This window comes from Dermochelys coriacea, chromosome 15 (genome assembly GCF_009764565.3).
Source record: "Dermochelys coriacea isolate rDerCor1 chromosome 15, rDerCor1.pri.v4, whole genome shotgun sequence".
NCBI classification, from domain to species: Eukaryota; Metazoa; Chordata; order Testudines; family Dermochelyidae; genus Dermochelys; species Dermochelys coriacea.
This window is the reverse complement of record NC_050082.1, coordinates 28985270-29002600: the sequence shown is the minus strand read 5'-3', so window position 1 is coordinate 29002600 and position 17331 is coordinate 28985270. Positions and strand designations below refer to the sequence as shown.

At 45.4% G+C, this 17331-nt stretch overlaps 1 protein-coding gene across 1 annotated transcript in view; it reads right to left on the bottom strand.

The window, feature by feature from the left end:
• Positions 1–227: 227 nt before the first annotated feature.
• ACACB (acetyl-CoA carboxylase beta) overlaps positions 228–17331 on the bottom strand; it is a 70406-nt gene continuing 53302 nt past the window's right edge. Inside the window, 18 exon segments of the mRNA XM_043498435.1 lie at positions 228–2011; positions 2267–2403; positions 3893–4063; positions 4733–4887; positions 5580–5692; positions 7720–7897; positions 8488–8623; positions 8892–8988; positions 9379–9475; positions 9675–9795; positions 10163–10306; positions 11020–11130; positions 11666–11786; positions 12151–12248; positions 14491–14757; positions 15574–15696; positions 16155–16310; positions 17015–17218. Of these exon segments, the coding sequence (XP_043354370.1) occupies positions 1885–2011; positions 2267–2403; positions 3893–4063; positions 4733–4887; positions 5580–5692; positions 7720–7897; positions 8488–8623; positions 8892–8988; positions 9379–9475; positions 9675–9795; positions 10163–10306; positions 11020–11130; positions 11666–11786; positions 12151–12248; positions 14491–14757; positions 15574–15696; positions 16155–16310; positions 17015–17218 (2556 nt within the window). The 3' untranslated portion in view covers positions 228–1884.

The following is a 17331-nucleotide window of genomic DNA, read 5'->3' as shown; positions in this document are numbered from 1 at the left end:
TTTCCGCACTATAACAGCAGCCGCTGGAAACCATAATGGTAACCAACTTGTCACAGTTCACTCATGGCAGAGCAAGGGTTTGTGAATGAACACATTGCTCCAGGAAAGCGAGCTCCATACCACTTCCTGGCAGGTGTTTCTGCTCTGCGCATTTAATGCAATGAGATGATACAGGTCATAGAACCTCTGCAATTAGTAAAGGCAAAGAAAAAAGTCACAGAATCCTCCCTGAAAAATGTAGTCATTTTATTTGGAGCACTTGGGCTGGATTTTCCAATCCTCCTTCCATACAGTGAGTTTTATTAACAACACATCCTCCTCTCTCTGACAAAACTCGTGCAGGTGTAACACCCTTCAAATCAGGGAGCTTTTAAAGTCTCTCCTGCTGCCCTCCTCTCAATAAAATACACAATACATTCTTTTTGGAAAAACCTCACCACTGGCATTGCATATAGTAAGTTGTTTCAACACATTCCCTAGCCCACTGCGTGCATAACTGTCCTGTGCGTCTCTTTGGTTTTGTCATTATTTGGTTTAAAATCAACTGACGGGATCTGTAACATTGCCAAAAATGGCTTTAACACTGTATTTAAACTAAGTAACCAACTCTATTCCCATAAGGCCATAACTTATTCTTATGATTAAAGATTACAGTGAGACATAGTACATATATTGTCATGAGGTCATGCAACCCAGTCGAAGGATATATTTGACCTGAGGATTTATTTTTAAAATGGCAAAAGACTGGCTCACCATTATTCTGCAGTTACATTAGGCAAATGGATTTGTTAAATGCTACCCAATAGAACAAGGCACAGTAAGATCTAAATCATTGTTTTTACTAAACTAAGTTTGAAGTGTGTGATACGTTACCCTAATTCATCAGGTCAGGTTAACCACTGACAAGGTCAGATCCACATGTGCTTTCCCTCCCCACTCCAAATAGAGTGTACATGGGTGGGTTGGGACGCAGGTGCAGACACTGGAATAATTCCAAAGAATTCCAATATGAAATGGAAGGGGACACCAATTAAAGAAGAGATGGAAAATTCAACTGCCCCTTTTCATTCCCTTGTTAGAACTGGGGCTGTTTAACAAATCCTGCACCAAAAACAGTGTTAACAGCTGCAAACTTAGTGTCCTGACCACAAATAAAATGAAAGACAGGTTGAAATGTATGGCTCTGTTGAAACCTTCCCTGAAATCCCTGACTATGCTCCAAGAACTATTTCATAATCACCTCTACTAAACACTGCCATAGCAGGGGAACAATGAGGTTCTCCAATGATTTTCTTGTGGTTAGTGTGAATGTTTTTCCAAAACACAGTTTTCTCTTGTTCATTAAAAATAACATTTTCTTCTTATGCTGGCAGATGGTCAGCAACAATAAACATTAGTACAAAAATATTTCTCTTTCTGGCTATTATACAGAGTTTGATTTCTACTCCCAGCTCCATTCATTCTAATGAAATGTAACTCAACGTTGTATGATTAAGAACTGGGTTTACAATAAAAAAAATGATTTTAAATTCAGTTATAAAATGACCCTGAGGCCCATCCCTACCGGCTTTGTGCTAGAGACAAGGCTCCCAAGGTCAATTTGGGTTGAATTTAAGTCCCACAAAAATGCCACTGTAATGGATTTGGTTTTTTAATTGTCCCCACAAGTCCAGGATGAACATGGTCTTCACAGAACGACTATTTTCATGGTAGAAAATGCAACAAATGCATCATTTATTGAGAGACATCAGTAGAGTCTAAGGCTTCAACACTAGGGTCGAATACATGCAGACAAGAAGACATCTGGTCTCAAAGGAGTGGTCTCTCTGTGCACTTCCTTGTCTATAGAGATTGCACCTGGAACCCCCACCTGTGGCCTCTCTGTCAAGAAGGGGGGGCGTTATCCATGGTAGATAAGAGATGAGCTATCTGGGCCCTCTGTGCACGGGTGATGTGCTGAGTCATGTGAATCACGCAGTCCAGGGCCACCTCTGGGTTTGCTTGAACCAAGCTACAGTGGACACAAGAAGGAAAGGAGGAGGTGGCATCATTTAATTGCTGGCAGAGAGCTGGGCATTGTACACAACACACAGGAAGATAGCTTCTGCTCTAAAGATCTTATAATCTATACACCATACTCAAACTGTGGTTTGATGAAACCATCTATTGTGGCCATTTATACCCAGGAGATGTACTGCTCAGTTACTTTAAACTGAACAACACCCAACTTCCTCCAGTAAGAGGCCAGAGCACCCCATGTACTCACGCCCGGATATGTCTGAGGGTGTAATCCCGTTTCAGATATTTGATGTTTTCTCGAATGGCTGATCGGGAACCCTCCTCTTCTTTCAAGTGTTTCTCCAGCCATTCCACCACCACCTGGTTATTGTCCCAGAGATAGCCCTAGAGAAAACAACAAGAGCATCTTCGCATACTCCTGGGAGAGAGAGGGGTCCTACAAAGTCATCTCATCTACCTTCTTTCCAGTGCAGGATTACTCCTGACTGTACTGTCAAATCCAGTTTTAGAATATCCCAGGACATACAACCTTCTCTGGGACGCTATTCCTCATACCAACAGATCTTACCCTCACATATCTTTTAAGGCCCACGCAGGTCCAGAAAGCTGAAGCAGTTATGCAAACAATGTGATGCCTTAATTTGCACAGTGGGTGAATATGCAATGCATCATTTGCATAATTCTGCTCCCTCTCCCAAAGATTCCCTCCCCACTCCCCCTCTCCCCCCAGCATTACTGTTCTGTCAGGTTTGTTCCTCCCATTTAATATCCCCACCCAGACATCTGGCCTAGTTTCCCCCCTCCCAGATGTATTGGTTTGCAGTTTTTCCAATTCATTCGTGGTTTCTTATTATTTCGTTCCCCACTTTTCCTATTCTCTTTCGAGGGTTCTGTAACCCCCTCACCTCCCATCCTTACTGGTATTTGCAACTCCTCTCTTCTCAGTGAATTTCATGAACATGCTCCACATTCCCTCTTCCTGATCATTAAGAAAGATGTTAAGTAAAACCTGAGTTAAACACAGATCCCAGAAGTACATCACTAGACTCCTCCCTCAGCTCCACAGATTACTCTTTATTCTGGGTCAGACACCCAGTTGTCAGTCTGCATGACAGTGTTCATAGCTAAGGCCAAACAAATTCAATTGGAGGAGTAAAACTTTGTGAGGTTGTAATCAACTCCTTTATTCAAAAGTGAATATCCTTGAATCTTAACTCGAATGTATCTCACGTTCCCTTCACCTACTAATTCCATCATTCATTAAGCACTTGAGTTTGTTTAGTGAAACTTATTCTGAAACTCATGTAGTTAACTGCTTAGGGTTCTGTCTTTCCCTAGATGGTTAGTGGTTCTATTTCTCTTTGTATTGGTTCTATTATTTTACAAGGGACAAAAATCATACGTACAGGATAGTAACAGCCACAATTGTCATTAACTTAAAGTTGATAAGTCATGATTTAGAGAATTTTTATCTAAAGATAAAAAAATACAACTAAGAAGCTTGAAGGCACAGGCATGCAATCTCTTTTCTCCACTGAGAGACGCTGCTTCAAGATAAAGAGATCAACCATATCACTTCTTTTTTTGTGCCATTTTGTTTAAGTTTGATGATCACTCGCCTCCAGTGTAAGTCACCTGATCCGAAGAGACTGTGCTTGGATTTCAGTGGTCACGCACCCTGGCAGGAATGTTACGCTCAAGCTATGGAATAGCAATTCCGATCACATGTTTCAACCAAACTCAGGAAGTCAACGGAGCATGTGCACATGTGGGGAAGCATGGCAGCCTGTCGTTGGACAGTAATGGCTATACTGAGGAAACAGACTGCAGATCAGTAACATGAGAACCTGAAATAGCCAAGATGAAGACATACCTTCACAGCTCCTTCCGTCTCCATGAACCAGCGGCGCAGCATGGACTGGATGTGAATGTTGCTGAGCTCACTGTCCGCATTCAGAATCTCCGTTTTCACTGCTTCCTCCAAGAGGAGGCGCCGCAGACGCCAGTATAAGAACGTGCGGGCATTCTTCCACTCAAGGATATCCTGGGGTGACGGAGGGAAGAGAGTTCAAAATTCAGGCTTGCAAAGGAAATACTTTGGGGATAGCAGAGAGGAGGAAATAGCTGAAGTTCAGGATACTGGTACACTCCATTTGTCTGGACAAATATTTGGGAGGGGCAGAGTGTATCCTTGCAATCTGCATCTCCAGAGAGATTCCCCCATTGTGACTTCTCCCTGCTTACAGACATACTGCCCTTCTAAAAAGTAGCATCAGAATCAGAGGTAACACCTCTGCTGTTCAAACCCTGAAGAGACAGCAAGACTCTCTCCAGCAGCACAATACAACTCCAATCACAATTTCTTTCCACATAGCACAGCGTTCTAACGGAGCCAGACACTGGAGCCAATGGGGTTCTAGGTGGGTGCAGCAGGGTTAACTCCTGCATTAGGAATTGCGGAGACTGGGGCGTCAGAGAGAAATACCAAGTCAGAAATGTCATGTCACGCAGCAGCAATCTACTCCCATGCTCCTGCCCATCCCATGATAGGACAGGGTCTCACCCACACCAGCCCCAGCGCTGCCCTCTACAGTAATGAGATTTTTTTCTTTAAAATGCCTTGACCAGGTTTTCTAACGGCGAATCATCAGGGTTGTTACATTTCCCCAATATCAGCACAATGAAAGCTGAAAGCAAAGCGCTGTCGCTTAACTGTAATAACGCCCTTCTCGTGCATTCTTCCTGGCGTGTCGTGAAGGTCAGCAAACTGCACTGCCACCTGGTGGAAGATGGGTAACATGAGCTCTTCCCGAGCTTTCAGCTGCTTCTCCAGCTCTCTGTGATCCTTTTCTAGGAGTTCTGGGGTACCTGTTATTCCAGGAAACAATGCATGCATCAGTCAAGATTTGAGTTCAGTTACCTGCAAGCCAGGCAGTAAGAGAGCAGCAAATTTTAAACTAGGAACAACCAAGAAAGGGTTAACAATTCTCCTTTTAAAAAACCCAAAACCGAAAACCCATGGACTTAACTACTGTACTAGTGACCTTAAATGGGAGTTTGTAGTTTATACACTGCCACAAATGTGCATGGCACTCTATAGAAAAATAAGGCACTGTGTCTGTCCCAAGGAGTTTCCAAGCTAAAGCTCTGCCTAAACAGACTATGTGAGTGCTTGTGTTTGACATACAGCATCTTTATAGTTTCCTAAGGTCTTAGAAACAAAAAGTAACTTAGAAGAAATAACATTTGTAGAGCTGATGATTGTTCTCTGAGGGCGCGTGTGAATGGGATGAAAAACAGATAGACAAGGCACTATGAACACAACCCCTTAGAGAGATTATTATTAATTTATATTTAAATAGTACGGAGTGGCCCCAATCAGATCAGGCACTGTCCAAGATTCACTGTCAAAAGAAACCTCCACTGGCACCTAAATAGGATTTCCCAGATGGTCACAGCACCACCATTATTTACCCATCTCCAGAGTTCATGCCTCATGCTTTAAGAGAGCAAGGTAAACTGGAACAAAAGGGAAAGGGGGAAACAAATTCTCTTCTTACCCAACTGTTCAACAAGTTTAGCACAGACTGAATCAATTCTTCTCATGGTCTTTATCAAATCCTTCCTTCTGAATTTAATTTCCACTGTTCCTTCAGCTTCTAAAATGCCTCCCCTAGAAAGCACGGAGGTTTTGTGATGTCAAGTTTGGTACAGTGGAGACGTCTATATGCGGAAAATATATTCTGGGAAGACTTTCCAGTTTTACATTATTTTCAGCAGAAATGTTGTTCTTATTGTTACAGTACAGAGGGTGTATAAATTCGAGGATTAAGAGCAGGGACGTAGGAAATCTGCAAGGGTTTCCCTTCCCAAATCTGAGATTTCTGCAGTTTTCTCTTTCTAACATTTTCTACTATTTGCCCCTATGTTCAATAGTTATCACCAACTATTCACAAAGATAAAAGGAGGGACATTAAAAATAATAAATGTACTTAGCCCAGCAATGTATATTGTTGGAGGACCAGTTATGTAGAATATCCAGCAAATTGTGCTGTGAGAGTCCAACAATTTTTAGTTGTTGGCTCATGAGTTTGGCAGGTTAACAAATCTCAACTGTTAATGAGACCACTGCAAATGAGTCTATGAACTCATAAAGGGATCACATAAGGGGCTTGTATTTCCTCTATAACGTGCCTCACATTTTGGGGTGTTCTATATGTATTATTTCCAATAATAATGCAGGTTCTCTCCTGATACTTGGAAGATCTGAGCAGATCACCAGTTACAGAGTTGTAGTTGTATAGTTTTAAATAGGACACTAGTTAGGTATTGTTCAGACTTTTCGCAATAATTGCATTCATGACGACTGCCCTGCTTGAAAGTGAGGCAGAAGTGTGGGTGAGGTGATATCTTCCATCAGACCAACTTCTGTTGGTGAGAGAGAGAAGCTTTTGAGCCACCCAGAATTCTTCCTCAAGGCTGATTCAGTTGGTCCAGTAAACACCTTGTCTCTCCTATATACTGGGACTGTCATGGCTACAGCTACACTTTATAAAGCAGAAATGTGTCTCTTTTCCCAAGTGTAGTTTATTTTTCTCCTCCACCCTCGTGGGCTGTGGGAAGGATTTATCAGAGAGAATGAAGAGAACATCATTCAAAGGCCCAGGCACATGGCATGGAGAATACATGCACTTTACAAGCACAGGAAAAGGAAGGTCACATTTTCATAGACTCTCAGATTCCAAGGCCAGAAGGGACCATTGTAATCATCTAGTCTGACCTCCTGCATAGCACGGGCCAGAGACCTGCCCCCAGATAATTCCCAGAACAGAGCTTTTAGAAAAACATCCGGTCATGATTTAAAAATAGTCAGGATTGGAGAATCCACCATGACCCTTGGTAAAATTGTTCCAATGGTTAATTACCCTCACTGTTAAAAATGTACCCCTTATTTCCAGCCAGAAGTTGTCTAGCTTCAACTTCCAGCCATTGGATCATGTTATACCTTTCTCTGCTAGATGGAAGAGCCCATTATTAAATATTTGTTCCCCACGTAAATACTTATAGATTGTGATCAAGTTACCCCTTAACCTTCTCTTTGTTAAACTGAATAGATTGAGCTCCTAGCACTAGAAGGCATGTTTTCTAATCCTTTAATCATTATTATTGATCTTAGAACCCTCTCCAGTTTATCAACATCCTTATTGAAGTGTGGACTCCAGAACTGGACACAGGATTCCACAGTGGTCATACTAGTGCCAAATACAGAGATCAAATAATCTTTCTCCTTCTCAAGGTTCCCGTTTAGTCATCCCATGATCACATTACCCCTTTTGGCCACAGCGTTGCACTAGAAGCTCAAGTTCATTTGATTACATACCACAACCCCCACATTTTTTCAGTTGCTGCTTCTCAGGATCCAGTGCCCCATCCTTTGTTCCCAGATGTACACAGTTACATTTAGCTCAGCTGTACTAAAACACATGTCATTTGGTTTCTCCCAGTTTACTAAGCAATCTAGATCGTTCTGATTGTTTTGGGGTCATCATCCTTGTCCAACCCTTAAAAAATATGGAGGGACTGACAAGAAACTTAAGCCAAAGGCTACGGAAGAATGCCCAGTACAGTAGATAGTAACAAGGAAAGTACCAGAACAGGAGACTCCCCCCCCAAAAAAACCCTGAGAAAGATATTACCTACCTGCTCTCCTTGTCTGCATAAAGCTCCATGTACACAGGGTTGATTGTTGGATCAATTACTACCCAGGACCCTCCTCTTAGCTCGGCATGTGGGGGGATGTAGACAAGAACAGGCTGTTTAAACTGCCTGAGGCTATCAACAATATACGCACCGAACTTCAGCACCTGATCGTACATGTCTGAAAACCAAGACCTTTATGTTATCAATCATTTCTGGTAACGCCCTCTGCTCTGCGGAGCTACAGGGACAAGCTGTGGGTTGGAGACACATGCCAGGGAGAAGCTCCAGGTTTAATACTTCACTCCCTGTCCCTTCTCTGGACCCCTGCACTTACCTCTACTCTACAGTGCCTGCCTCTTCCAGGTGCCACCCTGCAGCCAACCCAGTTGAGGATGCCCAGCGGGTTGACCCTATAAAACCTGCTAGATTTCTCACATAAGCAACCCAATGCACTTCCCTCCCCGACAGACTGAGCGGGCTGCCTCCACAGTAAAAAATAAACCAAACCAAAGACACCCCAACCCTGCAGCATGACACTAATGCAGCCCTCCCGCCCCCGAGCCATCAGCTCCTGCAGCAGCCGCCATGCAGGAAAACTATGCAGGAGGCAACTCTCAGAACAGCATCACACAGTCAGCATGCTCCTGGAAATAGCAGCAATAAAGGGGACATGCTGAATTTGCTCAGGATCCCCATACTCCACAGAGAGTCATGTGGGATCACAACCCGGCTCTCCTCCCTGACTCCTGTTAGCGAAGAGCGAATCACCTTTCATGCCACCGGAGAATCCCCTCCAGTTTGCAAAGATCAAGAGAGGGAGCCGCTCTCGGTCGAAGTCCCTTATAGCCTGGGCAGTTTTAAAAGCTGAATCTGGGAACCACACCTGCCCAGCCTGCTGGACTATCTGAAAGAGAGTGAGCAGGAGTGTTCAGTTCAGATTAGATCCCTCTTGGCAAACCAGCCTGGTAGGTCGACAAAGTACTGTAGTTGGAAGGTTTAAAACCAATGAAGGGACTGAGGGTAGTTGATTCCACCCACCTGAAAGAGGAGGCAGGATGGAGAAGCCAGATCCACACAAAAGGGTCATCAGAGCAGGATTTTCTTCTAGCTTTACAATATGAAGCATTGCCACTGTACATATATTCACGCTCCCCAATGGTTTCCCAACATACCTTTGCTTCAGAATCCGGGTTTGCAGGGTCAGCTGGTATTGCCATCTCCACACTCCGCGTCTCCACAGCTACCACACCAATGGGGATCCCTCCCAACCTGCAGAGAGCCAGGGATTAGGTCAGTTTCTCAAGCAGAGATGAATTTTCACTTCTATCAAGCTGACAAGTTAAACTGGTCTCAAAGCAAGGCTGGGGGCTTGCTTTCCCCACTGCTCAATAGAACAATGTAGGGGAAATGCCACAGAACCCGTTCCCAGGAAAGCCAGTCCCCCAGGAGGGGACATCGCAGCCCCAAGTTAATTAAAGCACTGCTTGGCTGACAGTCAGTTACCTTTTATACATATAGTTTAGTGCCTACTCCTGCCTGATTTACCACTCAGACAGGAGCACAGACTTTAGTGGGATTCTGCACGTCCAGGCAGGAAATGGCTCTTAGTGAGTACACTGTTAACAGCTGGTTTATGGAAGAGCTGTGCTTTGTTGTTACCTTGCTCTGCCAACTACAACCGTCTGTGCCCAGGGCTGCATGATCTCCATGAAAGTGCCATGATCAAAGAAGCCGCTCTGCCAGGTTCCCTTAACAACTGTGCAATCAAACAGAGTGCGTAACTAAGGCTATTTTGCTGATCAGTTCACAATAAACTCCCAGTGCACATTATATCAAATAGCGGTAAAATTCTGCATACACAGGACTGGGAGGATTTTACAGCAACAAATAAATGTAGGATGGGGAGACAGAATGGAGTTTCTGCAGAAGTTCTAGGTTAGAACACCCTTACTTACTTGGATGTGGTCTTCCTGCCAGCATCCATCTGGGGTCGTAGGGGGCTTTGGAAGGGACAAAATCAATTTCTCTTTCAATGGGGTCACTTGTAGCAGTAACAGGCACTGGGCTACGATTGTCCTACAAGAAAAAAAATCTCTAACCCAGTTTTACCAAATAAAAATCTGTTGGACAACGTTTGTTCCCACTCTACTCTTTACCCCACTGAAATGCTACTTAGGCTGTTATAGAAAGAGCATTAATCCAGACTAATTTCCTTACAGATAATTATTCTTCCGTATGGACAATATTTCACATTACTTTCTACAATGCTTCTAGTGCATTAGATGGTGTCAGAATCTCCTTCAAAAACAACTACAGAAGTAATTTCTGCACATCAAATGGATTATAAAAAGTTGTTGGGTGTATGTTTGTTGGTTTTAAACAAGGCATTACATTAAATAAAATGCCACACCCAACACATTGCTGTCCCGTTGGAGCTACTCACCTTTGGCATATACGAAAGCCACTGTAAGATGGTGTAGACACCCTCAAAGTCATCTGGGACAGTCACATGGGAAACACCATTATTATGCATGATCTGCACGCCTCCGAGCTGGTTATTGGATGTGTAGACCTCACGCCCCAGGACCTAGTTAAAGTTATAAATAGAAAAGATTATCACCCCTAAAGTATCTGTAGACCTTATGCACACACAAATTTGTGCCTGTTTAGTTAAAACCAGTGCAAACGTGTGTGTAGACATGCTTATTTTGGTCTAAAAAGTGGCTTATTTTAGTTTAGTTTAAACCTATTCTTGACTGACTTAAGCTAAACTTTGATTTTGTAAAGTAAAAGTGTCCACACTGCCTTTTGCATTGATCTAACTAAATGGGTTTAAAAAAGATCTCTTCTTAATTTAAGATGGAATAACTCTGCATGTAGACAAGGTCATACACCTGCCTTGCTGAACTAGCTGACTGAGCAAGGCACTGTCAATGCCAGCTCTGCCAATGACTTGCTCTGTGACCTAAAGTCTCTCAACCTTTCTATCTCAGGAAACACAGGGAAATGATGTATGGATTAATGTTTGTAGAGACCTTCAAATGCTGTGAATCACTTGTAATTCCCTTACTGGTCTCTTCTACACATATTCCATGAATAACTCATCTGGTTTAAACACCTATTACGTCCAGAGTACTGTGGAGTTTTTCTATGTGAAATATTAAGTATCCATTATGGAATTTTGCAGGTGGGAGACAGCAAATGTTTCTGGTTCCTACAAAGAAGAGTGATAACTCAGCACAGGAAAGGACAATTTTCAGGGGAAAATAAAGTGATGGGTGGAACTAAACTCCTCGTTACCTTATTTAAAGCACTAGCCCCAGTGAGGATGATGTGGGAATTCTCCACCTGTATCACTCGCTGCCCTAGCCTCACCAGGTAAGCGCCAATTCCAATGGCACGACACGTCACCTAAGAGATGCAGACAAGGAAGACAAAAGTTACTGACGAAAAAGGGCTACATAATCATGAGGAAGAATCAACAGAACTCTACATTCTTTTCTACCAGCCTGGAAGATAGGTAATGAAATGGCTGCTGCTAGTCTGTTTCATCTAAATGATATGCCATTACCACAATCAAAGTGACCTAATGAAGTCTGAACTCTGGCATTGTATACAATAACTTTGTTGTTTCACTCTGGTTTCAGGTTTCCAGCTGATAGTGGCTGGTTCTGGTCAATACTCGGTTGAATGTAGCATACCATTGGCATTTTAGGTCAGAAAATACATTCTAAGCATTTCACAGCTTTAGCATATTTCATCTGAACATCAACAGCTAAGCTGGTTCATGGGGATTTCATAAATATTTGGCTCCACTTCACTTGGCCAACCCTGAGCGGTCTCATCCTGTGTGGCTTTAGAAGCAAATGCTATAGGCGCCTCATGTGCTGGATAAGAGTGAAGGAGAATGGCTCATAAAATCAGCTAACGATCCCAAAAGCCATACCATGCTAATGGTCACAATTTCATCATAAGCAATGGAGGACTCCCCAGCAATGGTACCAGATGCTCTCAGGTTCTCCACACCGAACCCTTCATCTTTACCAATGATATCAGTTAGGACATACCTGTGGGGAAGCGGAAGAGACAATACAGAGCCAGAGAAGACAACAGACCTAGTTTTCACAAGGTGCTTGCAGGTAAGGCCTGGGACTCCGGCACGGGAGACACCGTGTGACCAAGCTTGAGGCGCTTTGCCTCTTTAGGCTGCAGTTTCTTCATCTGTGAAAGGGGACGATATTTTCACTGTCTTACAGGGGAGTGGTGGGGATAAATCTAAATACCTGACAAGTCCACGATACTGGGTACATGCTCTGGGCAGCTAGCTCCATGCACCACAGTGGCTACATGCTATGGTCAGTGTGCTGGCTTGATCAGAGCTCGGCGGGGAACTTACACCTCCAGCAGGGACTTGAATAAAAACCCACTCACCTGGACTCTCCTCCTTCCTCTACATGCTCACAGTGCACGGAGTTCACAGAGCTGATCCTCGTGTAATCCTGTGGTGTCAGGTACAAGTACTTGAACCCCTTCCAATAAAGCGGGAAAGAATTAGCTGAAGAAGCTGCTTGCATAGCCATTAAATACACTATTTCCAACAGCACTCGCTACTTACAAAAGTTAAAGTCTGTTACGATACAAGCATAAGTAGCTTGTAGTGCAGTTTTCACTGACTGGTAGTTTAAAAATCTAATACCTTATATAGAATAAAGCTGCACATGTATTTTGCTAATTTAAGTTTATAAAGCCCACAGTAATGTATTCATTTTATAATGCATACACACATACTTTTATATCGATATACCACCACATTACACATAACACACTAATACAGCATCACTAAACTGCAATAAAATGTATGCAAATGCCCACTAGTGGCTAAGAGAATAAACAGAAACTCTTAAATTCATTGGGTAAAATTTTCAAAGCATAGAAATTACTTAGGGTCCTTAAGCCCTAACGTTGCATTCGTTTACAACGAGTTAAGCACCTTAGCTTAGGCACCTAGCTCGCTTTTGGACAATAAGACTTAGGCTCCTTCAGTCATTTTGGGAGTTTTGAACATTTTGCCCATTGTTATTTTAACCGTAGGGTTATTTTTTTAGCCTGGACTGCAAGACAAAAAGAATAAACCTAGCTTTAGACCCAATGATGAGCTGCCAAAATCTTAACAACTGGTTCCTTCTTCATCCCACGAGGGGGTCGTAGCACACCCCCACCCCCCGGGACCCCTGCCCCATCCAACCCCCCCCCCGCGTTCCTTGACGCCCCCCCTGGGACCCCTGCCCCATCCAACCCCCCCCCCCTGCCCCCTGACTGCCCCCAGAACCCGGCAGGAGGGTCTTGTGGGCCACTGTAGTGGGTGCCCACCCCAGCCCTAAGAGCCAGAGGGACTGCCAGGGCAAGGTGGGGTCCTGGTGGTGCTTACCTGGGGCAGCTCCCGGGAAGCATCCAGCAGGTCCCTCTGGCTCCTAGGGGCGGGGGAGCATAGCTGGGGGGAGCAGGGGGCAGCCGCTCCCCCCACTGATCACATCAAAAGTGGCACCTTAGGCGCCGACTCCCTGGGGGCTCTGGGCTAGAGCCCCCATGGGGAAAATTTGGGTGCAGAGCCCCTTCCAGCAGCTCCCCGCCCTGCACCCGGCCCCAGCTCACCTCACCTCCACTCTGCCTCCTCCCCTGAACACGCCACCCCGCTCTGCTTCTCTCCCCCGCCCCCGGCTTCCTGCCAATCAGCTGTTTGCGTGGAAAGCCGGGGGAGGGCTGAGAGGCAGGTGGCGGCTTCACACTCAGGCCCAGGGAGGCGGAAGTGAGCTGGAGCGGGGAGCAGTTCCCCTGCGCGGCCCCCACCCCACGGGTTACCTGCTGTGGCACGGGTGGCCTTCTCGCGCCCCCCCCACTCCAGCTCACCTACGCTCCGCCTCCCCGGGCCTGAGCGCGAAGCCACCGCCTGCCTCTCAGCCCGCCCCGGCTTCCCGTGCCAACAGCTGATTTGCAGGAAGCCGGCGGAGGGGGCAGAGAAGCAGAGCGGGGCAGCGCATTCAGCGGAGGAGAGCTGGGGCCAGGCAGGGGGTGGGGCGGGGAGCTGCCGGTGGGGGCTCTGCACCCATCAGATTTTCCCCGTGGGTGCTCCAGCCCTGGAGCACCCACAGAGGTGGCACCTAAGGTGCCACTTTTGGCTGGTGGTTAAATTTAGAAGCCCTTTTAGAACCGGTTTTCCCTCGCAGGACAACCAGTTCTAAAAGGGCTTCTAAATTTAACAACCGGTTCTAGTGAACCGGTGCGAACCGGCTCCAGCTCACCACTGTTTAGATCCATGCACAGCACAAACAACCCCGAACCATATGCACAGAACTGACCATCGGCCACCCACAGACCAATCTGACTCAACTGAGCCTCTACAATCAGTTCACTGAATTCTCAGGCTGCCCCTTCTCCTGCGTCCTGCTTTGAAAGGAGCATTTTAGCGCCACCTTCTTGTTTCCTGATCCAGTCAGTGGGTTCACCAGACACCACAGAGAGGGGCTGGAGGGAGATCCCACAGCCCAAAGGTGGCAGCCAGCAGACAGGATGTGGATGGAGGGCACGTGGAGGTGGGGGGACCTGCTCGTGAGGAGAGCCCTGCAATCGGACTTGTGTATTAACCCCGTATGTTATCAAATCCCATTTAATCTCAGGACTGCTGTTGCATCTTTCAACCTTTCTGATTCCCAAATTGCGTCTTTCACAGAGAGGGTTCCCCACCCCCGACTGTCATGAGACAGGTGCACCTACCTTGTAGGGATCCCTGGGATCCCAGGCTACCTGGAACATGTGCTTTATCTCATCTGCAAACCCTATCCGTGCCCCACTGTTCGCTGCAATGTAGATTTGTGGGATGCCTTCCGAGCGGGCCAGCTGTGACGCTCGCAGGAAGAGCAGATCCTCCTCGGGCCCAAAGGAGCCAATCTTGTAGGTGATGTCGTTGCTGATAACAATGATGTCTCGGCCTCTGGGATACTCAGGGGTTTTCAGCTTCATTTTGAAAGCAACCATCCCAACCTGCTCAAAGAGATATCAAGTCACAAGGGCAAGTTTCTCGAGAGGAAGTAAATACTAGTTGTAGGCTACACTCTGTCACAGATTAATCAATGGCTCTGCACACACACACAGCTTCTACTCCCAACGCCATTCTCCGAACTTTAAATGTAACTCAGGTTGATTTGTTCAACCTGCAGAAGTTCAGGCTTCTGATAAAGTGGCTAGAACACCTGGGAAACAGAGTCAGTCACAGTTCAGACAGGATTCCCTAACCATTTATGCGATTCAATTCATTCCTCCAAGATGCACCACGCAACAAACTCTGCACAGCATCTTGCAGGGCAGGACGAAGGGCTCCACTTGAAAATGATGCAACCAAACTGAAAAAAAGCCAATGAAATAGGCAAGGCTTGGAAAATTGTTCCAACACCTACTAGCCTAAGGACTCAGCCATGCTGAGAAGTACCTGTGTCACCACACACCTGTGAGATAACGGAACAAACTGTTGTGCACCACTTATTGGGATTATATTTACTTGTAACAGGTCAATCAGCTCTCTACATAATGCGTTCGACAGAAGTGCAACTTACATCTCTTCCTTTCATTATTCTGTAACTAATCTCTCTCTCTGGTTCCACTCCATTCTCTCTCTCTTTTCCTTCCTATAACAGATCACGATGAATCTTTTTCTGTGTTGTCTTTGGTCCATTTCCTTCTCTCTTCTTCATCTCTCTTCCCCCGCCACCTCTTCCCTTCTGTTTTTGTCTTTCCCACTCCCACATCATACCTCCCCAGCTCTACACTGTCTCCCCCTACCCCTACTCATTTTGTTCATACCTCATTTCCTCCAGGTATCCTGTTCATCTCCACCAGCTGCCCCTGGGAATCCAACACTAACTCAGTGTAGGTTAGAACATCTTTGGGGTACATTTCTGTAGAGCCCCACAATTTAAAGAGAGCCTGCAAAAGAACCAGTTAAGAGAATAAAACACACACACACACACACACACACACACACACACACACCCACATGAGACAGAAAGCATGTGCTGAAGCAGTTCAACAGCTACTGCTGCATCACAAATGAACATCCAATTAATGATATTCTAGTTATTTAAATAAAGAGGGGACAAGAACAATTGGCAACACGGCTCAGCTTTGTTTCTGTTGTACAGGACATTCTGGTCCAGCTCCTTAGCTGGCATTCCCCCACTGAAGTCAGCAGAGCTGTGTCAATTGTACATCAGCTGAGGATTTCCTTAGAAAACACTTTACATAAATGAACCTGTTTTTATGCTAGTTGGGAGTAGAGAGGTTTCACCCCTTGGCCTCCCCCCCCACCAGGAAAACTGGAAATGGAACTAGGAAAGGAAAGGAAATGACAGGAATATTTCCAATGGCTACTTAGCAGGACTTACCTGCTTGAACATTTCAGGGAAGTCATACACATAGGTAGTGCCTAGCGACTGTGCCTGGAAGCGCTTTGACTGGAGCAGGTCCTTGGTAACATATGGTGTGTTAATCAGCATCCCATGCTGCAGCCCTTGCTTATCCCCATAAGAGTGAAACATAATCTAAAGGGAAGATCGAGAGTCAGTTCCCTTCCCACGCAGGTGACTTGTTCTTTACAAAGTTAATGCACAATCCCTCAAATGTGAGGTGCGGAGAGTTGTTTAGAAATGTTAGATTGGTTAGTATATGACAACAGCTCTACACCTTCAGTGATAAGTGGATTCAATATAAAATAATGTATCCAGCTTGGGTGGGGAAGTCACAGATGGTATTGTAATAAAACTAGTAGTGTCTCCATGCACCACTGCCCTCTGCTGCTCGGAATCAGAACTGTGCAACTATGTGTTATAAGACCTACACTGCTCAGAGCTGGCCGCAATTCTCCTTTAGCTTAAGTGGTGCTTTTGGAGCAGGAGGGTCAGAGTTCCGTTCCTGATGTCACTTGAAGGTTCCAAGTAGCTACAATGTGCAGCTGAATGACAACTGTGGCCCCAGACTTGTTACAATATTTTCAGGAATTGTAACACCTTGAGTGACAGCTCCCAGGCCCTGGAAGCTGTGACAGGAATTACTGACTCCAGCCCTAACAGGTGCAGAAATCCCTCCTGATGCTACCATAACTGAGTAATTGTACTTGCTCAGCAATGGTAACAAGATCTGGTGAAAGGAAAGCCTAGGGAGAGAGAGTCTGAGTAGAGAGGAAAACGCTTTCAGCCTTTTTTTTTTTTAAATGCATTCTGCATTCGCTCCAGTGTAAATCACTCACATTCCCAGTCCTGGGATCATTCACTTCTTTGTAGAGACTAATATCCAGGTAGTAGCCGGACTCATTGGTCAGGAAGAGGCGGATAGGAATGGCTTTGCCAACAGGAGACAAACGGATGTTGATCTTCACTTCAGCTTGCAGGACCCGGAGTTTCCACAACCTGCTGCCGTAGCGCATCACCATGGAGCGGACAGCCTCCTCGATCTAGGGACACAAACGCCAGACACCTGGGCATGCTTGCAGATGTAACAGGGAAATCTCAAATGGTTTCATTCAGTCAGGCCGATTAGTCTCAAGACTACGTAACACCACACTCT